The sequence below is a fragment of the Antechinus flavipes genome, chromosome 5 (assembly GCF_016432865.1).
Source record: "Antechinus flavipes isolate AdamAnt ecotype Samford, QLD, Australia chromosome 5, AdamAnt_v2, whole genome shotgun sequence".
NCBI classification, from domain to species: Eukaryota; Metazoa; Chordata; class Mammalia; order Dasyuromorphia; family Dasyuridae; genus Antechinus; species Antechinus flavipes.
This window is the reverse complement of record NC_067402.1, coordinates 8,443,799-8,466,786: the sequence shown is the minus strand read 5'-3', so window position 1 is coordinate 8,466,786 and position 22,988 is coordinate 8,443,799. Positions and strand designations below refer to the sequence as shown.

Genomic DNA, 22,988 nt, shown 5'->3' with positions numbered 1-22,988 from the left:
GCCCTGGGAGATTTATAAGTAAGGGGAAGGGTGGGTGACAGGTCAGGTCTGTGGCTTTGGGATCTTAATTTGGCCATTGGGAGAAGGAAGGGTTATGGAGGGATACAGGAAACAGGGGGGGACAATGAGGTCCAGATGACAAGGAGGCTGAGTGGGGCAGGGCTGTGTAGGTGCAGAGAAGGGGGTGACGGGCAAAATCGGGAGCAAGGTTCAGGAAGGACAAACGGACAAGCTGGTGAGCAGGCCCCAAGCTAGTGGAAAGCAGCGCTTCCAGACAGCGCGCACCGCCAGGGCTCAGGCCAGCCTCGGGCTGGGGCTTTCCGGGCTGTGCGGCTCACAGGTTTCTGCTGCCAGAGAAACGGTCTGGGACGGTGGAACCGTTTATTTGTCCAGGGATTGCGCACCCAAAGCTGCATCAGCAAAGCAAGAACCTCAGGATCCCTGGCTCCTTTTTCAAAATATAACAAAAGAAATCTGCCCAAGGGGGAATAAGCCGCCCACTGCAGCCACAGCCGGGCCCCGGGTCTGTCCAATCACATAGGGACAGATCAGCCTTCGGGCAAGTGCACGGACCTGATTTAAGATTACCTGGACTTGGCACCTGCCCAGCTCCCCCCAGCCCCCCGGAAATGCCCACGGACGGATACCCCAAAACACGCCCGAGCCAGCCGAGGTTCTCTGCGTGGGTCAGTAAGGGGGGCGCGCCACTGGCCCCATTTGGGGGCGCGAGGAGTTGGTTCCCAGTCAGCCCTATGTAAATCCGGCTGGTGGGTGGGATGGGCTGGCTCAGGTGCATAAATAGAGACTCTGAGCACACTTGGCCACAGGACTTTGGAACAGGTTCCTGGCTCTTCTGGCAAGTGCGAGTGGGAGGAGCAGCAGGTAAGAGTCCTGGCCTGGGGGGAGACAGAGGCACCCGCAGGAAGGGAGGCTCCTCGGAGAAGGGAGAGGGGTTAAGAGCCAGGCTCTGCACAGGACCTTCCAGGGAGGCTGGGGGCCACAAAGGACGCCCCCCAGTCACTCTTTCCACCTGATTGAACCCAAACATCCTTAGTTGTCCAGAGGAGTCTTGGAGGCCAGACAGGTTTCCATGTGAGTCTCATTCCTCCTTTGCTTTTTAAATGCATTGATCTGATACCAAGCCAGTGTTGATAAAAACTTGGGGGTTTCCGTTCTGGTCACAAGCTGTGCCCGATTTAGGGGGTGCACTGTTTCCTGCCAACAGTCTTGTTGGACTCTGGCGTTTGTCAGCCCCTGGCACAGGGGGGCAGGAGGCAAGCGGGGGCACTTCAGCAGAAATGCTCCACAAGGACCACTCCCAAGAGGGCGAGGGCATCCCGCTGCTCCGAGGGCATCCCTGCGTGGGGTGTGTGCGCCGTGAGTGCATAGCGACAGGTGCCCGTGGCCATACACAGCAATGTTTTCAGAAGGCGTTGCCAGCCGTAAGAATGCCCTTGCAGGAAGCTTGCCAAGCTTGTTTCTTTCAGGTCCCAGCGTTGGAGAGCTCAGAAAGTGTCTTGGGAGGAGGAAGTGTGCCCAGAGAAATCAGATCAGAGAGCATGCTTTGTATTTATGTCCCTGACCAGGGGCAGCTGGGTGGCCCAGTGGGTAGAGTGCCCGGTCTGGAGTCAGGAAGACTCCTCCTAAAATCAAATCCAAGCCCAGATACTTAACGAGTGTGTGATCCCTCTTTGCCTCAGTTTTCCATCTGAGAGATGAGCTCCAAATGGGCTCATGAAGAGTCCAACTCGATTGAAGGGACTCAACAACCTAGGACAGAGCAGCGCTTATCCATCACACTTCTCTGAGTGAAGCTTCCAGAAAAGGGGAGGGAGAGGGAGCAAGAATTTCCTGAGAGCCTACTCTGGGCCAAGCACTATTATCTTATTTGAGCCTCACAACAGCCCTGGGAGGAAGGTGCTATTATTATCCCCATTTTCCAGTTGAGTAAATGGAGGCAAACAGAATAAGTCATATAGCTAGCAAGTGTCTGGAGCCAAATTTGAACATTGGTCTTCCTCCAGCATCAGCGCTTTCCCAACTCTACCCCCACAAGGCCCCCAGAAAGTTCGTGGAACTCAGGGTCCTTGAGCATCTCGGTGAGGTGAAGGGAAAGAGATTTCTGAGCATCTCTGTCTCCCTCAGCCCAGGAACTGGAGAACGCGGCTTTCCTTTCCTGTGTAAGTGAATAAGAGATCTATGGTGTTTGTGATTTAAAATGATCCCTCCCTGAAGAGAGGAGGCAGAAAAACAGTATTTCTCCCTTTTTTTGGCAAAGGTGGTGCCATAGCAGAGACAATTATGTGCTTCTAAGTTTTGCTCTTCATTTCCTTCTCCCTTTTCTTTATGCTTTGCTGTAGGAGGGGACACTTTTAGGAGGGAGAAGGGCAATGATATAGTGAAAAATCAAGCGCAGGGGCCTGAGCTCAAGGCCAGCTCTGCCCACTCTGATCTCTGAAGGACACAGAACATTTCCCACCCAAAGCTTCCAATGTTCAGGGGCACAGCTGTGAACTTGCTCAGATGCATGGAGAAGTCATTGCAAAATTGCCCAAAGGTGGCAGATGGGCAGAGCTTGTGAGGGTCCTAAACGTGGAGGTTGAATCTTGGGGCAGCATCAGCTGGCAGAACTCTCTCATGCTCAGTTTCTGATCGCAGATAATCCTGTACGCTTCTTAAATGAACCATTGTTTTCTTTTTTGAAAATGGAGAATTTGTTTTATACGTTTTCGTTTCCAATTCGATCACTCTCCTGCTCTCTTACAGCAAAGAATAGAAAAAAGGTCACACAACTAGCAAGTGTATACATACACATACATTTGTACACACATACGTGTGTGTGCGTGTGTGTGTGTGTGTGTGCGTGCTGTGAAACTTTACTAACAAATCAATAAAAAGTCGAATACTGCCTGTGATGCAGTAAGTGCCCTTTTTGGAGGAAACTGGTCAACTGTTTCCCCAACAGAGAGGGATTATGAGTCAGTTTGCATTTGGTATCATTTTATTTAAAAATAAAACCACATAAAGACTATCTATACAAAAACAAACCATATTTTGGACAGCCGCTTTGGCAAAATATAACCAAATACGAAATCTGATTGGAGAAGAGGATCCTTCACAGTGTGGATTGTATTACCTAGGATTCTGTCCATCAGAGCTTCCCTGGAAAAATCAATTCAAGAGCAGATACTAAAGTTTTACTGATGTGAGCAAAGTAAACTTTAAAGGACCAATACAAGATCAAGGTTTTATTATATCTCTGAGGCTTCTAGAACAGCAGGATCTCCCCCCACCCCAACCTGTACCTGATTCCTCACAGATTCACTTAGCTACCTTCCTTACCATTTAGCTGATTATTCATGGATGTTTGCTGATATTCTAGCAGGGGTCCTCAAACTTTTTAACTAGGGGGCCAGTTCACTGTCCCTCAGACTGTTGGAGGCCTGGACTATAGTAAAAACAAAAACTTTTTTTTGTGGGCCTTTATATAAAGAAACCTCATAGCCCTGGGGGAGGGGGATAAACGTCCTCAGCTGCCGCATCTGGCCCACGGGCCATAGTTTGAGGACCCCTGTAAGTAGGGAGTCCAGCATTTCTTATAAACAAAATCTGAAATGTTCTAGACTATAATTAAGAAAGCTGGACTGCTGCCAGCCCTATGAAGCAGAAAATCTGACCATTTCAGATGAAACCTTTGGTCTGTGTCATTGCACCACAGAATAGAAACAGAATTTATGATGGTCAGCTCAAGGGCCATATCCTTCAGGCCTCCCCTGTCTGTCCTTCTCTCTCCCTTTTCCCTCCCTCTTTTCTTTCTCTCTGTCTCTGTATCTCTGTCTCTCTCTCTCACTTTCTCTGTATGTGTCTCTGTCTTTCTGTCTCTCTCCCTCTCTCATTCCCAACTGTTTTTCTGCTCTCTCCCTATCTGTGTATGTTATGTCCCTCTCCTAGAATTTCAGCTCCTTGGAATAGGGAATGGTTTTGTCTGGATTTCTGTATGACTGTTTATACATATTTGGTGATTTTAAAAAAGCATGTTTCTGCATTCAATAGGATGGAAGTAATAGAGCGGGCCATCTCTAAATGAAAGCATCTATCTCCTTAGCATCCATAACCCTGATGGATGAAAAACAAAGGAAAAAAGTGAAGGAAGAAGATTATGAGAATGACAGTGGTGGGGACAAGGATCCCAGTGGGGATATTAATGACAAGGATGAGAGGTGGGGGTGACATGGAAGAAGTGCTGGTGCTTATGGAAATAGAAGCATTGATTATAAAAATAATGGTGAGATAACTCATGACAACAGAGTCCTGTAATGGAATTGTGGGAAGCACGTTCCTCATAACACCTGATGAGATAGCTACTTTGGGAATTATTACAGATGGGGAAACTGAGGAAAATAAACTGCTACGGTCACACAGCATCAAGAAGAACAGAAGGGCAGAGGTTTTAGACAATTATCATAGATCAGGATCAATGGCATATTTTAAAAAGTTCAATGAAAACAAATTCTCTGAGGATCCTGTCAAGACACTTATGGCCAGAGAGTTCAGTGCCTGAGATCATTAACCGGGAGAAAATCCATGTTCTCAGCAGAGCCGACCAGCAAAGGAGAGCCACCAAAGCCCACTTTGTGCTCCTCTTTGGGTCTCGATCTGAGATTTCGGAAGGTCAGTCACCTTTCTTTCCTCTTCTTCATCCTCAGCATTAGCCATGGAGAAGATCTCAGTGTCCGCCTTCCTGCTCCTGGTAGCCATCTCTCACACACTGGCCAAAGAGATCACACCCAAGGCGGGGGCAAAGAAGGAAGAGACTCATCCCAAGCTGCCCCAGACCCTCTCTAGAGGTAGGAACTCTCAGGTTTTCGTGGAGCTTTCCATCGCCATTGCTGCCCCGTTGGGTTCCAATTGGTCCTCCCTTGCAGGTGCTGACATCAATGTCCCGGCAGCTGAATTTTGTCATGTGGTCCTCCTGGGCTTTGTTTGCAGAGACCAAACCCTTTCTTGAACCTCACATGTCCAGATCTGTCTCGAAGCTTCGCCAGCCCTGCCCCATGACTTTCAGGCTGGCCTCCCAGCAGGCTGCTAACTCTCTCTCAATCTCCCTCCAGGCTGGGGCGATAAACTTTTCTGGACACAGACATACGAAGAAGCCCTATACAAAGCGAAGACCAGGTAAAAAACCAAGCCCTTTGTGAGCCCTACTGTGTGCCAGGGACTGAACCAGAAATAGTCCCTGCCCTCCTTAAGCTTATGTTCCACTGAGGGGAGGAACATGTGCCCAGAGAAGTCAATTAAAAGTACACAAACCGTCAATCCCACGCCATTCTGGGGAGGGGACATTGCTGACACTGGGGAGAATAAGGAAAATCTTATTGGAGAAAGCAGCAATTAGGCTGAGCTCTGAAGGTCCCAAGGGGAGGAAGGGCAGGGGAGAAGGCGTTCAGGAGGAGGGGGCAGCTAGGAGCTGGGCAGGAGGAGCAGGGTGGGAAATGGATTGACTCATATGAAAGGAGCAGAGAGCTGGCTACCTCACAGCTACCATGATCCTTTTTTGTCCTTTAAAAAAAGTCTCACCAGCACCATCTAGTGTCACTTGATCTCTCCATAAAGCACTCTCCATTTTTGAAGAATATTTTAGATTAAAAATACATTTGTGGAAAATGAATAGCAACTAATTGTCTATCCTCTTTCCTCCTCCCTTTCTTTCCCTCCCTGTCTCTCTCTCCTTCTCTCCTTTCTCTCTTTCCTCTGTCTTTGTCTTGTTTGTCTCTGGCCATCACTATCTCTTTCACCCCCTCTTTGTCTCTCTGTCTTTGTTCTTTCCCTCTTTCTCTCTCTCTGTCTGTCTCTGTCTCTGTCTCTCTGTCTCTGTGTGTCTGTCTCTGTCTCTCTCTTTTTCTCTCTCTCTTCCTCCCGCCTCCTTCTTTCTCCCCCTTCCTCTCTCTGTTCTAGCAACAAGCCCTTGATGATTATCCACCACTTGGAAGAATGCCCACACAGTCAAGGTATAGCCAATAAAGGGGAGGGGGGGTAACTGCCATTGTTATAAAATAATTATAAGTGACTTCAAAGCTTCCTTCCATATGTTTCTGGCAACTCCCGGAGCATGAACCACGCCAAGTGTAGACTCTGCTGTGCTATTGCTTTAGCTGGGCTGTGTAGAAAGAGCTGAGTGGTCAGCTTAACCCGGGCAGAGACCCCTAGCTCCCACACTGATGAATGAAGGGCTTAATTCGGTCTCAGATTCCGGCCACCTCAAAAGCCCCAGAAGAATAAGTCAGAAATTTTCCATAGTTTATTTGGTCGTCACTGCTCATAAGTGTACAAAGGGGTTTGGGCTACAGACATGTAGCTCTGGTTCTGGAAACTTAAAAAATCAGTCCTTTTATTGCAGCTTTGAAGAAAGTGTTTGCAGAAAGTAATGAGATCCAGAAACTGGCAGACAAATTTGTTCTTCTCAATTTAATTGTAAGTTAAACTTCCTTGATTTTGCTTTTGATGGGCAGTAAGATCTTGCATTTGTCAGATTTTTCCAGTCCATCTTTGATTTCCCTAAATGGCTTGCGGGCACTTCAGATGGGCTGCTGGAAACAGGACTCTGTGTGTATGTGGGTGTGTGCTTAAAAGGCTCATTATTTACATTTTGAAAATATAGATGGTACTAAAATCCTTAACTACTGTTTTGTGTTAAACATCTCGTCAATTCATTTTTGAGCTCTTTTGAATCTTTCTCAGAGAAATGAAGGATTAAATCTGGGATTATAGGCATTCAAGATCATCCAAAAGTTTTTATGTAATCACTACACTAAATTTTAACATGAACTTCATTAAAAAAAAAAAAAAAGTCTAATGGAGAGAGATCAGGCAACTGAGGTAACCAGGAAGGAATATCTCTCCCGATGCCCCAGTTTGAGAAAATGTCATCCAGACACTGGCACATAATGTTTTACACACTAAAAGGACACTCCCTCTTATTCAAATGAACATTTTAGTATTAAAAACTAACAAACCCAAGTGAGAGAAATGTAAATTAAACTTTCAAATAATCATTTTTGTAAGTTTATAGTATTTAGACATCTGAAATTATTCAAATTGAAAATGGCTTCAAGATTTTGGGGGGCATATTTTTAGGTTTATATGTCCATATATTTGTATCTGTGTGTATGTGTATGTGTGTATGTAATTGGAATACATATTCTCATATGTTAAATATCAGACTTTCCATGACATCACCTGTTCTAATTAGTTAGCCTTATTAGGTTATCTAGGAACTACCCACCCATATCAAACACTGGCTTATCACCATGTTACTGAAACAACAAAAGGAAACATTCTTAATGAGTTTTGAACTACTTCCCAGTCGAGAAGAACCCTTGTAGCCCTTGTCTCTTCCCCTAAGAAATGGCCTTTCCCTGTTGGGTCTCTTGCACTGTCCCACAGGGGCCCTGGTGACCTTCTCACTTGAACTTGTTTTTGACCTAATTCTATCTGAGGTGATTCTCTGGGTATGATGCTATCACTTATGAGATATAATTCCTATTGTTTAGGAATTATATCCTATTATATATATATTATAGGGAGAGGGTAATAGAAATTACCTTCTCTATTATCTTTCCCTGTTACATTATACTTTTAAAGTCATTTAAAATAAACTTTTTTATTCACTAAATCCATAACAATTTTTAACATAACTTCTAGGAAGACAGAAAGGAAGGAAGGAAGGAAGGAAGGAAAGAAGGAAGGAAGGAAGGAAGGAAGGAAGGAAGGAAGGAAGGAAGGAAGGAAGGAAGGAAGGAAGGAAAGAAGGGAGGGAGGGAGGGAGGGAGGAAGGAGGGAAGAGGGAGGGAGAGGGAGAGAAGAAAAAAAAAAAGAAAGTGAGGGATCAGAAATCTAGAACTGGAAGATTTAATGCCATCATTTTAGAGAGGAGAAAATTGAAACCTAGAGCATTTTGCCCAAACTCCCCGAGTTAGAAATTACCATGGCAGGTTTCCTCCCTTTCTCTTGGCTGGCTTGACTATCCTGCACACTAAGGCCCATTATATGGGGAGTTGTACACAAACAACACAAACTTTTCCAGGCACGAGCCTCTCTTGCTAGACTGTACACTGCTTACGGGAATGGCATGGCATTTCATGGTTCATAGGCCATAAACTACTGTACTACCGGCCTCATAATAGGCATCTGGTAATGTTTAACACTCGTTAATTGGGAGAAAGTGACCTAGAACACTAATTATCCTTTTTTCATTTACAGTATGAAACCACTGACAAGCACTTGTCCCCTGATGGCCAATATGTCCCTCGGATCATGTTTGTGGGTAGGTCCCGGACCCTGTTTTTCACTTCTGGGCGTTGCATCCTTGCTGAAATATTCAGTCCTGGGATAAGTACAACACAGATGATGGAGAATAATGTGGCCCAGAAACGTGACGTTGCTCATCCTTCCCAACCCCTCCCCTTTCCCTTATTCTCACTAACAAAAGTGAGCCTTGAGTTTAAGGGGCACAAAGTCATACCAAGCCCAGAAACCCCATCTCCCCCCCCCCCCCGGGCAGCTATTGGAGACAGACTGGACACAATTCTCAGAAGAGAACTCCAGATGCTAATTAAGTGCTTCCAATGACTCTGTAGCAGCTTTCAGTTAACCCTTCCAGGCAACTCTCCTTAACTGGTCCTAGTATCCGCCTTCCAGAGGAGGAAGGCTAGCCCTGATGAAGAGTGTTTGATCCAGAATGATCTCCCCAGTCATGGTCCTTTTCATAGGCCGTGGTTGTTTAGGCTTCTTCCCATAACAGGGGCTTCTTGGGAACTGATGGGGCTTTTGTTTTCCTCTACAGACCCATCCTTGACAGTTAGAGCCGACATTACTGGCAGATACTCCAACCGACTCTACGCTTATGAACCTGCTGATGCTCCACTGCGTATGTATTACAAAGGAGAAGGGAAGAGAGACAATGTAGCTAGCAGGAGCTGGGCAAGGAGAAGCTAGGAAACACTGTGGGGGGATAGAGAGGGACCTTCCTTAGGAGCTGTAGGATACAGAATATTCTCTTGGATCTCTTATAGTCTCCGATTCCTTATTCAGATGTTTCCAAAATACTTACTGTTATGGAGAAACCAAGTTTTGTGGCTAAAATAGAAGTCCTCCAAAGCCAGGGAGACTGTCTTTAGATTTATAACTTTACTTCTCTCTGCTGTAATTTGAAGGCCCTGGCTCCGGAGAACTTCCTGATGTAGGATTAGAAAATTTGTTGTGCTAGTTAACCCCTGATAGGTAACTTATGCTTTCTCTAAAAGATATTTTGGGACCTTTACCTTAAAAACAAAACAAAACAAAACCAAAATAAAAACAAAAAACAAAAAACAAAAAAAACAAGGGAGTTATGAGAAAGCTATGGTGAAGAAATCCTACTCACATCTTCCTCTGACATGTAAATAGATTTCCAGATAAATCAAAGAAGGCAAAGCCATTTCTCCTGAGCCTTCCTGCCCTTCAGTTTTTTCTGTTGTGGCCTGATCAGTGTAAAATTTTCTCTGTCTCTTTACATTTAGGTAAAATGGAGCATTATGGTATTTTTGATCTTGAAGAGACATTCAAATGCCAGTATAACACTTTGGGGGAAAACATTGTCTAATCATATTTTGTATGTTTTTATATGAACTGACACAAAGTGAAATGTTCCACTGAGAAAATATCATCTAAGAACATAGATTGAGAGAAATGAGTCTGATTTCTTCCAAAAACAATCCAGGCTAACTTCCATGGCTAGTGGGAAAGATTGTATCCAATGAGTATTTGTGGGGCACCAAACCAGATTATCTCCTGAAATGTCCACAGAGTAAAAATAATGGGGACTGACTGTCTATCAGTGAGTGACATCAAGGAACACTCATTAAAATCCCACTAACAACTTCCATTTCTTTCTAACGTGCCCAGTCCCCATTTTGAGTGTTTTATTTTGGCTTTGTCACCATATTGGAAAGATGAATTCTAAATTGGCCGGAAACATTTTCTGCCATTGGAACTAAGTTTTGTTATTAGAGAACCAGAGAGAATTTACCAATTCAAATGGATTTTTGGTGACTCTGCCCCTTAGCTGACTTTATCAAGTATTTTCTCTTTCAGTCCAGTCCTTGACACTGCAGTCCACAAAATTTCCTTATTTTTCCAAATACACCAGCATTTCTTTATTGGCTATTAAGTATCGCCACCTTCTCCCTCCTTCATCTCTTGTTTTTCTCTTTTTCTCTTTAGTGCTTGACAACATGAAGAAAGCCCTGAAGTTACTAAAGACTGAATTGTAAAGAAAAGATCTGCCCTTCTATTGTCTTGCTGTCCAGACTTAAATTCTGGAGCTTTGAAGAGATCAGGCAGATTCTTGTTGAGAAACAGAAAAACTGGTCTATGTACAGAATTAGATGATGGCTCACTGTTGCTACAGCTTTTTGTTCTTGGTGTTAAATGCATTAGTTGGGGAAAAAAAAGAAAGAATATTCTATAACAGTAAGCCATGATTATTTTTTTAAATAAATCTCTCTTTTTTTTGAGTGTTTAAGGTGTCATTCTTGAAAGGCTGATTTCTCACTTGAAATGCATAGATTACTCCCATAATCAGGTCACATTGAGTATGAATCCTGCTTCATATAAAAGAGCATGTTGGGATGGAAGATGCTCAAACCTTAATTGAAAAACTCCTTTTGGTACTGGCCACTTGGGTGATCCTGGACAATTCTGTAGAACTATAAAATCCTCATCAGCTTGTGATGGGCAGGGTGGGAGTTCCCACAATGATAAATCACATGCATTGACAGTGCTATGCCAACTTAGACATGGGTCACGGTAAAAACACAAGAGCCACTGAAGCATCATGGGTCCCAAAAGGCAGAGAAAATGATAAGTTGGACCCAAATATAAACCGGACCTGGTGACCTTGTTTATGTAAATAGGATTTCAGCTCTCAGGACCATATGTTTGAATATGGAGGAATAGAATAAAGGACATTTGGGTCAACAGTATGATGGAGCATCCAAAAAGGAAGTTTTAGGAAAAATATTGAAAATTTCTGTGGTTCTTTAATTTGCCAAAGTGCTTTAGCTATATTAGTGCATGTGATCTTCACTTCAATCCTGGGAGATATGTATTTCTCTACCTCCCCATTGGATAGATAAGGAAATTGAGGTTCAGAAAAGTCAAGTGACTTGCCAAGACCTCCCATCTACTGTTTGAAAAGGATTTGACCTCCAATTTTTCTTACTCCAAGTCCAACGCTATTTATTGCATCATTAAGCTACACAAGGAATCCCCATTGTCTAGGAACAAGGTGGTGGTGGGCCTTCTGTCCCATGCCCCAGTTAGAGCACATTAAGTTATATATGTCTTCAGACCTCAGTCACACATTTTAGAAAAGATATTGATAAGTGAGGGAGGGTCTGGAGAGGGGTTTCTAAAATAGAACTGAAATAAATGCAGGGCTAAGAAGTATTGGTTGAAGGGATGTTTAGCTTAGTGAAAAGAAAGCTAAGGAGGTCATTGTGGCTGACCCAAATATTTAAAGAGCTTTCGTGTAAAAGAGGGATTATATTTGTCGTGTTTGGCCCCAAAGGGACTGAATCAGGAATAGTGGGTGAGAAGCACGTCTAGGCCGGATGTCAGAAAACAAAATAATACAAAACCTTCCTACAATTGGAGCTGTCTCAAAGCGGAATGGGCTGCCTTTGGGTGCAAGGATTCCCCATCATTGGAGACCTCCAAGCAGCTTCAAGAGGTTCTAGATTCAAATCCCACCTACAAGTCACTTCTCCCTTAAGGGCCTCAGTTCTTTATCTATAAAATGGGGGGATTGGATTGGGTGACTGCTGAAGGCCTTCCAGAGCCAAATAGATGATTTGTAATGGGAGTTTTGGGTTTCATGTTAAAATAAAGAAAGTTCTGGTATCTGTGTTTAAATGTTTATTAGTTTTGATAGTTACCAAGTTTATAGTTAAAAGAAAAAATACAGATAAGATAATAAATTGAGAGCTGGAACATGCATTGGGAAACTCCCTCTTCTAGAGATGAGTAAACTGAGGCTCAGAGAGGATGGGTAGCTGAGGTCACCAGGTGGGGAGCAGGAAGGGCAGGCAGCACCATGACATAAACTGGATGGCCCCCAGCCCTGGGCCCACAAAAGCTTCCTCACAAAGCCTCTCTAGCTTCAACCTTAATTATTCGTTTTTAATTTGAAATGCTTGTTGACTGATTGAATTTGACCTGAAATGCAATGTTCTTTCTATTTGATGTTCAGCAAGAAATCTACCCTGATACGGCAAGAACCAAAGAAAATGGTATCCAGAAGTATCCAAAGCCTCTTCCTCACATAACACGTTGTGTTGGCCACTGATGGGCAGGCACAGGAAAGAGAGGAGAGCAGAGCCCAATATTGGGAACATCTGCAGAGAGACCCTTGAGAGAGCCCAATGTGCTATTTTTGGAGGGCACCTCCTTCCTGCCCTCTGCAAAGCTCCCCACGAACAGCCTCTTGACCCTCTCCTGAAGGCCAGGAATCCTTGGTGACTATTCCAAGGCCCTTAGACCAAGCATCCCTCAGAACATCCAAAGTAGGATAATTCCAAGGCAAAGGGGTTAGTGGGAAAATTCCCCTCTCTCCGAAGGGGATGAGTAAACCAGGATGAAAGATCTCCTGCCCAGATTTTAGGAAAGGGTACTGAGATAACAAAGCCAGGAACCCGTAAGTTGTCTCGGTTTTTTCTGCTATCAGATGGGGCTTTCTGGCCACTCCTCACCAAAAGTGTCCGGATGTAACCAAATCGGAGAATTTTAGGATGGGGCTTTGAGTCAACACCCTCACGCTCAGAAAGATGAGCTAGAATGGACTAGTTCAAGCTTCTCTATCTATATATCTATCAACTCATCTATTTTATCTGTCAATCTGCTTGTTCATCTGTCTATAAGTCTATCCACCTGTCCATCTAAATGTCTATCTATCTACCTGTTCATCTGTCTATATGTTTATCCATCATTCTGTCTGCCAGTCCATGTGTCCATTTATCTATCATCTATCTGTCTATCTATCTATCTATCTGTCTATCTATCCATCTGTCTATCTATCTATCTGTCTGTCAGTCCATCCATCCATCCATCTATCCATCCACTTATTTGTTGACCAATAATAGAACAGATTTCTTGTATTAGGACGTGCAGGTGGCAGAGCCTGGATTTCAGTCTGGTTTCTTCCTTGCTTTATAACATTCTGGTCAAAACCACCAAACACCCAAAAGGGATGTCTCTGCCTTTCCCTTGTGACCTTAGGCCAGCACAGGCCACAGCATCTCCACGAGGAAGAACTGGTCTCAACTGCTCGGAGACTTCTAGCTCTAGGTCCTATCTTCCCATCTATTAGTGAGTGGGCGACAGAATTTAGGCCAGAGGCCCCTTGGGACAGGACCAACCGCAACAGGCAAGACACGAATGTCTCACTCTCCCCGAGGCACTTTTTTCAGACTCTAAAACACAAACATCTTAATCAAAAGGCGGCCCCTCGGCCTAATGGCTTCTGCTTTACACAGTCTAACAAACCTGAATTTCCGGTCGGTCAGACCCTAGGAGATCAGAAACCGCACACCGGAGAGTCCGGAATGTGCAGCAGCAGCCAGGGACGGGTCAAAGGGGAGGGACAGAGCGGCCTCGTAAAGGCATCTGGGGCCCTTTGCTATGGCAACAAACAGCCTCCCCTCCTCGGGACTCTGGGTAATCATCACAACAGTGACTCAAGGTGGGGAAGGCTCGTTTGTGGTCATCGGGCTCTTTTGAGGAAGGCAGGGAAATGGGTAACAGCTTCGGGACGCTTCCATCCCAAACCCTTCCAACGTTTCATGTCCGGTCTGTGGGCCGAAGGGGAGAGATGTGTGTGAAATGGAGAGAGTGCTGGCCTGGGAACTAGGATTAACCCGGGTTCTTTTCTTCCTTCATCCTCATGGAGCCTCAGTTTCCCCCTCTGCAAAATGGGGATATGATGGCATATGAGAACTAAGGGAAGTAGCCAATGTAACTTGCTTTGCAAAAATAAAAGGGTTAAATAGAGGTCCGTTACTTGTTGTTAATGGTTGCTCAGAACTCCAGAAATAAGAGGGAAGATGGCAGACAGAGGAGTCCAGTCAGCACTGGATGCTCCATGACAGTCGAGCTTGGGGTGTTGTTCGAGGAAGTCTGAGGGCTCACCGAGGTGAGAGGAACAGATCAGCCCGGCCCTTTCTCATCATCACAATCATATCATCTCTCAGAGTGGAGGGAACAATTGTCACAGGGGAGCATTTCCCTCCAAACGCATCCAGTGAACAGCAGCAGCAAAGTGGTCTCCATATAATAGTTTGCAAAGAACTTTATGTCTGTCAACTTATTTGATTCTCTCAAGCCTGTAGGAGGAATGCTATGATATCCCCATTTTACAGGGGAGAAAACCGAGGCTCTGAGAGGTTCCGACTTGCTAAGGGTCAGCTCATCTGGGGGGGGCCTCGATGCCGAGCCCAGCCCCCGATCACAGAGCCCAAAGTTTCCCCCATTTCTGCCAGCAGTGCCCCCCTCCAGGCGCCTCAGACAAGCTGTGTTCTGTTGGCTTTGCCAGGAGCACAGTGGTTGCCACCGGGAGGCCAGCGTGCGGCCCTCTCAGCCTGGCAGCGGAGGGCAAGGCCGAGGTCCTGGCGGTGTCCGGCCCCAAGGGCCCTCCTCTGTGGGCTTCTGCTCCCTCACCTGGAAAGCTCAGTCACCTCCCTGCCCAAACCCTGGATTTTGCCAGCCAGCTCCTGCGTCTTTTAACTTCCTGCTCAAACAGGATAAACGTCCCTGCCCTGATTCAGAGGCAAATAAACCGAGTTTAACAGGGGTAAGCAAACCCTGGCAGGCTGGGAGAGGCTCCAGGAGCTGCCCAGGGCAGCGCTTCCTCCAGCCTGTGACATCCCTGGCCAGTCCCCGTGGCCGGCCCAGCTGCGCAGGCAGCCTCAGGCTCCGGGACCCGGCCCTCGGCCTTGCGAGAGCCACTTTCAGAGCCAGGGCCCGAGCTAAAAGCCCTGCCTGGGGAGCTCTCTCTCCCGGGGGCAGATTTTCTGCCCGAATCGTGTTTTTGACACCAGAGCTGCTAAGGCTCCTGGTCTGTGGGACTGGGTGCAGAGGGACACAGCGGCCAGAAGGCCCCCGCCTCCTCTCTGCTCGCTGGGTGACCCAGGCAGCTCCTTTACTTGAGCCTCAGTTTCCTCATCTGTAAAAAGGAGGATAACATGGCACCTGCTTTCCAAGAGACTCAGGTGACATCCTGAATGTTAGGTCCCCGGCCACCCAGAGTGCCAGCTAACATGAGCTGTGAACCTCACTTAGGGCGGGTCGGGGAGTGGGCAAAGGTCCGAGCGGCTTTTACAAGATAGCTCTGGACGGACTAAATGGCTCTGTAAGGGCCACACAATAGCGCATCCCCAGGAAGAGCAGCAGCCTTTTTGTCAGAAAAGGGGCCAAGAGGTCCGTCCGAAAGGGCAGGGAAACCCCACTGGCCCAGGGAAACCCCCAATGGCCAACCTGCTCTGAGGGCCCTGTGGGACTGGAAGAGTAGGCTCAGGCCTACAGGCCCAGCAGCTTGTGTGTCCTCCCCAGGACGCACAAACTCCGGCCCATTCATAGCCCTGAGAAGCCCACCTGGGCTGGGCTGTCCCAACGGGACCGGCCCAGAGGACCAGAGGTGCCCCAGAAAACAGCTCAGCTGGCAAGGATAGGAGCACTGGGAGCACAACGGAAAGAGCACTGGGTTCAAATCATGGCTCTGTCATTTGCCTTCTCTGTGACCTTGGAAAAGTCACTTTACTCCTCCACTTTTTCTATAAAACAAGAAGTCCTGGTATCATCAGTCTAGAGCCAGGGAGAGTTTAGAGCCACCAAGCAGAGATCTTTCACTTTGTACATACACAACAGGGGCTTCTAGGCTACGTGACCTGCCTAGGGTCACTCAGCTCCTGACTAAGACCAGATACAATGAATGACCTGTAGGTTCTAACCAATTCCAACTCTGAGAATCCTTAATGGGGAGAGCCTCAGACCTTGGAGAGTGGGGAATAATCACCACCCTGAACAAGACGGAGAGGAGGGGTTGTTATAGAGAAAGATTCGGGAGCAAGGAGAGGAAAAGGAAAGGGAAAGAAAATTGCATTGAAAGACAACAAAATTCTGGTCAATGCAGAGATCCAAAAGTCAAAGCAAACCTCCTATCTCTTAGCAGAAAGGTGGTTCCTGATAGGACTCAAATAACGTAGACCCTGTCCAGGAAGGTCTTAATTGATTAACGAAGCTCAATTGTTTGTTACGGGGAAGGGGCTGTTGGTAAGATACAACTAGAGGAAAGGAGGGAAAAAATTGGAAGCTGTCATTGATATTTCCAAAAGCAAAACTTTACAAATTTACATTATTTAAATAAAAAAGAACATCTCTAAGATGAAACTAATTCTTTATGCCTTCAGAAGCTAATAACAATAATAACTTACTATTATTATTATTATTATTAAGAGCCAGACTGTTCCAATGTAGCCTTGCAATGTGTGGAGAAAGAGCCTCGTCCCTCTGAGGGAGGCCTCCAGAAAAATCACCTGAGCCCCTCTAATGAATTTATAGAAGGTGTAGACGAGGGGTTGCAATCTGTGTTGTGGAGGGAACGCCCAAAAAGGAGGGATTGAGACATTTAAGAGAATCCTGGCTTCTGCCCACCTCCCCAGCCTTCTTTTATATCCCTCTTTCACAGTCCCCATCACTCACCCCAATTCCTTCCCACGAAGTGTCTCCCGTGGCTGTATCACAACTCTTATTCTCTCAGAATCCCTGCCTGCCTTCCTCCCTGTGCCCACTTCCGAGGAGCCTTCCCTTCTCCCTTCCCCTGTCCCCTCCCCCTGGGTTAGTGCTAGCTCCCGTTCCCCTCATTTTCCCGTACTATTTATTGAGGAAGTTTTACGGCCCCCAGAGAACGTCAGCTCCTCGAGGGCAGCGGCTATTGGCTGGCTGGCTGTGTCTCACTAGAGCCTGGCTAAAGAAACGTTTGCGTTTTCCCAAATCTCCTGGAGAACGTGCCCAAAGGAGAGGGCGCCAACCTAAGTCCTGGCCCGTAAGGAGAATTTATCTGCAAATCAAGGCATGGAAGGACCCACACAGATTCACGTGTAAAATTGCAATTTTGTAAGTGTAAATCAAGTGTAAAAGTGTGATTATCGCCAAGGGCAATCAGTTCTTGTAGGATGAGTCATTTGGGCATAAAGCCGGTGAGAGGGGCAAGCCTCCGAGGGAAAGGAGTGTAAGGAGGAGGAGGATGGTTGTTGGTGCCGATTTATTTCACAGGCCGCCGAGGGATTTGATTTTGGTCATGTTTGAGAAGTTGAGGATTAGAAATGTGGTTAGAGTGGCTGTGATATAGATAGTGAGGTTAAGGATAGTTAGAGTGGGGGTTAATTTGGACAATAATTGCTATTCAGCCTACCAGGCTATCGAGGCCTTCTCCAATCTGCCGGCCGATCCATCACCAACAAGTCGGATCTCCTTGACTGAATCCTCACCAAATGGGCAGAACCTTGTTCTAAGAAATCCACGGAGGGCTAAACCAGCTCTGTGGGACCCAGCCCACACATGAAGTCTTTCTTTCTTCTCCCTTTAACCCCCACACACCCCCGCACACAAAGGTTTTCCATCTTTTATTTTTTTTTAAATAAATGACATAGCTACAGTTCTATTCAAACCGGAAATCATGACAATCACATTCCAAGATGCTTGTGTCGGAAAGCTTCCCCGGACAATCACCGCGGACTTCTCAGGGGGAGGGAGGCCGGCCGGCGTCACGGTCACCGTGCTGTCACCCCATGGGATATTATGATTGCTTTGATTTTTGTAAAAATAGAAGAATTTGAGCCTGGATTCGTTGTTGTGAAAAGAGAATCAGAACGGATGCATTTGGGATTGATCACCTATCGATCACATGGAGGTGGGGGGGGATATCTAGAAGTCGCCCACCTGTACAGGTCTCAGGATGAGTCATTTCCCTACCACTTTTCCAAACCACATTTCTACTTCTATATAACAGCAATTGTGTCCTAAAGTAAGATGACAAAACCTGAATCAACACTTTAATTAACTGAATTTTACTCCACACAAAGTTTCTCTTAAGAAAAAGAAAAGGATATTGAGAACGGGGGAGAGTGGAGCAGGGGAGTCCCTTCCGTAAACTCATCGAAACGAAAAGAATCAGTTACAGATCAAATCCCCATCTTTCTCCAGTTCCGTCCCTTCTCAATAACCAGTGCTACCCAGGAGGCAGAGAGGCGTTGGTCACAAGGTGGACGACAACAAGAACGCCACGGAAGTTTTCTCTATGTGTACAAAGGCTAAGAAAGGCATCGGGGCACTGGCACAGACTGGCAGCACGGCTGCAAGAGGGAATGACGTCATTCAGAAGGAGGTGTTCCAACAGAGGCGCGGGGGAAGATGGGCTGAGTGGGCTAGCTACAAACAAAAACAGATAGTTCTCCCTTCTATCGTGTCATTTTAAAAGAGAAAGTTCACTTAATTAACGAAAAGGACAACTAGCTTAACTTCTATGTAACAGGAAGGAAGAAGGAAGGGACCATGCGGGAGATCAGCCTTGACCGCCCATCAAAGGAAGGCACTCGGGTTGGCCCGAGGGTCTTTTTGGTTCCGGTATCGGTAGGTCAGCCAAACTCCCAAGATCTGCAGAAAACAAACAGATGTGGGTTATTTTCAGGCAAAGTAAATAAAACGCTAGACTTTGGGCTGTGAATCCGAAAATCAGGCTCCTCGAATGACTGGTACCAAAGGGACTGATCTCATCTCTTAACTTTATTGAATATTTATTCATTTATTTATTTAAAGAAAAGACACCTGAAGAACGCTAGAAAAAATGCTGAATGCCCTGGATGGCTGAAGAAGGCAGCCTACAAGAGATGAGAGTGTCAATGATCTTTTAAGAATCTAGTTAAACAAATGGAGAAACAAAGGTAACCCTCAAAAAAAAAAAAAAGAGAATTTGCTGCTTCAAAGACTAAATAAAATATCTCCTGCCTTGTCTGGTGGGGCAGGGCTGGTGGTGGGAAAATCACTATTATATTGAAAAAGTCAGTCCCTTTTTAACTGTGCCTTGTAATTCTTTCCATGGTTCACCAAAGCCCGATTAAAAACAAAACCCAAAATAACTAGTACATAGTTTCAAATTACAAAAATTGGTATAAAGAGTGTCACCTGAGATTTGTATGTTTGGAAAAAAAAAAAAAAAACAACCCCATCGCAGAGCAAGAATGAGGGTTAGCCAGGAAGGCCGCAGTCTGCAGCCGTGTCAAAGAACTGAGGTGAAGGTCCCGAAAACATCGGATGGACTTCATGTGAAAGATTTATGGATGGTCGTAAACAAAAACTGCGCAGGATGAACAAACACGGATGGATCCCACATTGGCAGGAGAAGGCGCGTGGATAAGGTTACAGGGACATCAAACTATGCTTTCAAGTCACTAAAAAATATTCCAACTTCTTGTGCTGATTTTAAAGACTCTCTCAGGGCAATCAACAAGTACAATTTGGAATCCATTAGATTAGAAAGCAGGGACTATATTTTGTCTTAGCATAGTGTCTGGCACTCTATACGTGCTTGTCAACTGATATCAGAAGAAACTCACGGGCCAATAATTTAAGCAGCCGTGATTTCATCTGGGGTCACTCTTCCGCCCACTCAGACGACATCCCCAAGATGTAGTGGAAAGATGCTATTACCAAGGAATACAACCCTGAGACCCCCATGGGGTTGAGCTCAATCCCAAAACCCAGTTGTCTAGGTGGGTCCTCAGGTACCATCGCTGGGTCTAGACTTGGAACAATTCCTGTTGGTATAGACCCTGTCAGCTACGGCGTTCCCTAGGAACAGCTTCTAAAAAACTTCAAGGAGGGACTGGAAGCAGCCTAGTGGGGGGTAAGAAAAGTGACAGGCTAGAAAAATAAATACCTCGCTATTTTTTACTCTAGAACTGTGCACAACTGGACGCTGTATCTTCTGGATTCTCTTTCATTACTGCTGGGAACTTTCTACTGTTTACAGAAATTTAAACTCATTTATTGAATTTTTTTTTATTTAAATGGAATCTAATTGTTTCTGGGTAGCTGATGGGACTGTAGATACCCCTTCTCCCATCCAAATTTTGTGCAGGTTGCAGGGACTAAACCGCTGGCTGGGAATTGACTTGTGGATCCAGTGATGGCTTGCTACGAGGCACCCGACTGTCCCATAGGGAATCAGGACAGAAATGACTGACAAATCCTTGACCTATGGAGCACAAGGCTCCCATTACATAATAATGAAGAAGCCTATTGAGAATAAAACCGGGACAAGAGAGAAAAGCTGACAGGGAGAGTGTCCTCCAGCATACTGCTGCTCCTCCATGAAGGCTTCAGGGAGAGCTGGGCTACATCAATGCACATTGCAGATGGCCATTCAGAGGAAGTCACCATGACAACAGCTTCCTGGTGGTAGAGGGCTAGCTGCAAGTACCTTTACCCCCCAAAATTATATTTATATTACTTATTTTGTATACACATACAATCACATGTTGTTCCTGAGGTCTCGTTTAGTTTTGTCTGTTTTACTTTTATTTCCTAGAATGTATAATCTGTGAGGATAGGGTCTCATTTAGTTTTGTCTGTTTTACTTTTATTTCCTAGAACGTATAATCTGTGAGGATAGGGTCTCTTGTAGTTTTGTATCTTTTACTTTTTTTTTTCCCTAGAATGTATAATCTGTGAGGATGAGGTCTCTTTTAGTTTTGTCTGCTTTACTTTTATTTCCTAGAACACATAATCTGTGAGGATGGGGTCTCTTTTAGTTTTATAGCTTTTACTTTTATTTCCTAGAACGTATAATCTGTGAGGATGGGGTCTCTTTTAGTCTTGTCTGTTTTATTTTTATTTCTTAGAACGTATAATCTATGAGGATGAGGTCTCTTTTAGTTTTGTCTATTTTACTTTTATTTCCTAGAACACATAATCTGTGAGGATGGGGTCTCTTTTAGTCTTGTCTGTTTTATTTTTATTTCTTAGAATGTATAATCTGTGAGGATGAGGTCTCTTTTAGTTTTGTATCTTTTACTTTTTTTTTCCTAGAACGCATAATCTGTGAGGATGGAGCCTCTTTTAGTTTTGTCTGTTTTATTTTTATTTCTTAGAATATATAATCTGTGAGGATGAGGTCTCTTTTAGTTGTGTATCTTTTACTTTTTTTTCTCTAGAACGCATAATCTGTGAGGATGGGGCCTCTTTTAGTTTTGTCTGTTTTATTTTTATTTCTTAGAATGTATAATCTGTGAGGATGGGGTCTCTTTTAGTTTTGTATCTTTTACTTTTTTTTCCTAAAATGTATAATCTGTGAGGATGGGGCCTCTTTTAGTTTTGTCTGTTTTACTTTTATTTCCTAGAACGCATAATCTGTGAGGATGGGGTCTCTTTTAGTTTTGTCTGTTTTACTTTTATTTCCTAGAACGTATAATCTGTGAGGATGGGGTCTCTTTTAGTTTTGTCTGTTTTACTTTTATTTCCTAGAACGTATCATCTGTGAGGATGAGGTCTCTTTTAGTTTTGTCTGCTTTACTTTTATTTCCTAGAACACATAATCTGTGAGGATGGGGTCTCTTTTAGTTTTGTAGCTTTTTACTTTTATTTCCTAGAACGTATAATCTGTGAGGATGGGGTCTCTTTTAGTTTTGTCTGTTTTATTTTTATTTCTTAGAATGTATAATCTATGAGGATGACGTCTCTTTTAGTTTTGTCTATTTTACTTTTATTTCCTAGAATGCATAATCTGTAAGGATGGGGCCTTTTTTAGTTTTGTCTGTTTTACTTTTATTTCCTAGAACGCATAATCTGTGAAGATGAGGTCTCTTAGTTTTATATCTTTTACTTTTATTTCCTAGAACGCATAACCTGTGAAGGTGAAGTCTCTTTTAGTTTTGTCTGTTTTACTTTTATTTATTTTTGTTTGTTTTGTACCCACGGGACCTGCATTTAATAAATGGTTGTTGACTGAATGACCGACAGAATCACCATCCTTGAAGCAATGAATTCAGCCCCTTGATTACATTTTGTGCCTAGAATTTCCCAGATGGGCTAGCACTTTCCTACATGGCGGTCTCAAATGACTTACCTCTGTGAAACTAAAGAAGAGACCGATTCCACCTACGAAGCGCAGCACCTCTCCAGCATATTCTTCGATGATTGGAGCACAGGGAGAGCAATGGTGGCTGTTTTTAAAGCAGCTCTGTAGAGAACAATGCATATTTAGGAGGTCCCCATGTAAGTGAACATCCTCTCTCCTGGGTAGGGCTGGGGCCTGAGCTCCGGGACCTTGACTTCAACCTTGATCCTACCATTAAACTCAGGGTTCTAACAGGGAAGAAACAATCCCTTCCTGCAAAATGGCACCTGTGCTATCCTCTGCTTCGCTCTCTGCACTCATTTATGCTCAGGGTTCAGCACAAAGTTTCCACGATGCTTCCTCCAACACCATCACTATGTCTTTGATGCTTATTACCTTGAAAAAAATCTGTTTGAATCCCAGTCCTTGGTTTCCCCATCTATAACATGAAGGGGTCCAACTTGAGGACTTCCAAAAAATCATCAGTCCTAAATCTGAGCCCCTGAAAGTGCAGTCCAGTGGCCACCTTGGCAAGAATCCCCTAGAAAATATTCCCTACTTGTGGTCCTCCAATCTTTGCTTAAAGACCTTCAGTGACCATGGGCTCACTACTTCCCAAGAGCAGTCCATCTCTGCTTTTGGATTAATCATCTAGAATTTCCCTTGCATTGACTGAATTTAAATCTACCCATCAGCCATTTCTCTCCATGACCCCAGAGGGTTCTTCTGGAGCTGGGCAGGAAATATCGAATCCCCTTCCAAGGGGCAGTTTCCCAAATGTTTG

At 44.9% G+C, this 22,988-nt stretch overlaps 2 protein-coding genes across 3 annotated transcripts in view; one reads left to right on the top strand and one right to left on the bottom strand.

Moving 5' to 3' along the window:
- The first annotated feature begins 780 nt into the window (after positions 1–780).
- Positions 781–10,556, top strand: AGR2 (anterior gradient 2, protein disulphide isomerase family member). 2 transcript variants are annotated; one of them, XM_052001484.1, is made up of 8 exons: positions 781–882; positions 4,707–4,847; positions 5,112–5,175; positions 5,956–6,008; positions 6,398–6,471; positions 8,260–8,323; positions 8,843–8,926; positions 10,261–10,556. In XM_052001484.1, the coding sequence occupies exons 2-8, from the start codon at positions 4,715–4,717 to the stop codon at positions 10,308–10,310; spliced, it is 522 nt and encodes a 173-aa protein (XP_051857444.1). In that variant the 5' UTR covers positions 781–882; positions 4,707–4,714; the 3' UTR covers positions 10,311–10,556. The 2 variants fall into 2 exon arrangements, with proteins under 2 accessions (XP_051857444.1, XP_051857446.1); XM_052001486.1 differs by lacking the exon at positions 781–882 and adding an exon at positions 1,069–1,092.
- A 7,143-nt stretch (positions 10,557–17,699) lies between these two features.
- Positions 17,700–22,988, bottom strand: part of TSPAN13 (tetraspanin 13) — a 32,157-nt gene continuing 26,868 nt past the window's right edge. Inside the window, exons 5-6 of the mRNA XM_051963621.1 lie at positions 22,214–22,327; positions 17,700–18,744 (exon numbers count right to left, since the gene is read on the bottom strand). Coding sequence (XP_051819581.1) covers positions 18,670–18,744; positions 22,214–22,327 — 189 coding nt within the window. The 3' untranslated portion in view covers positions 17,700–18,669. The remainder of the gene's footprint in view (positions 18,745–22,213; positions 22,328–22,988) is intronic.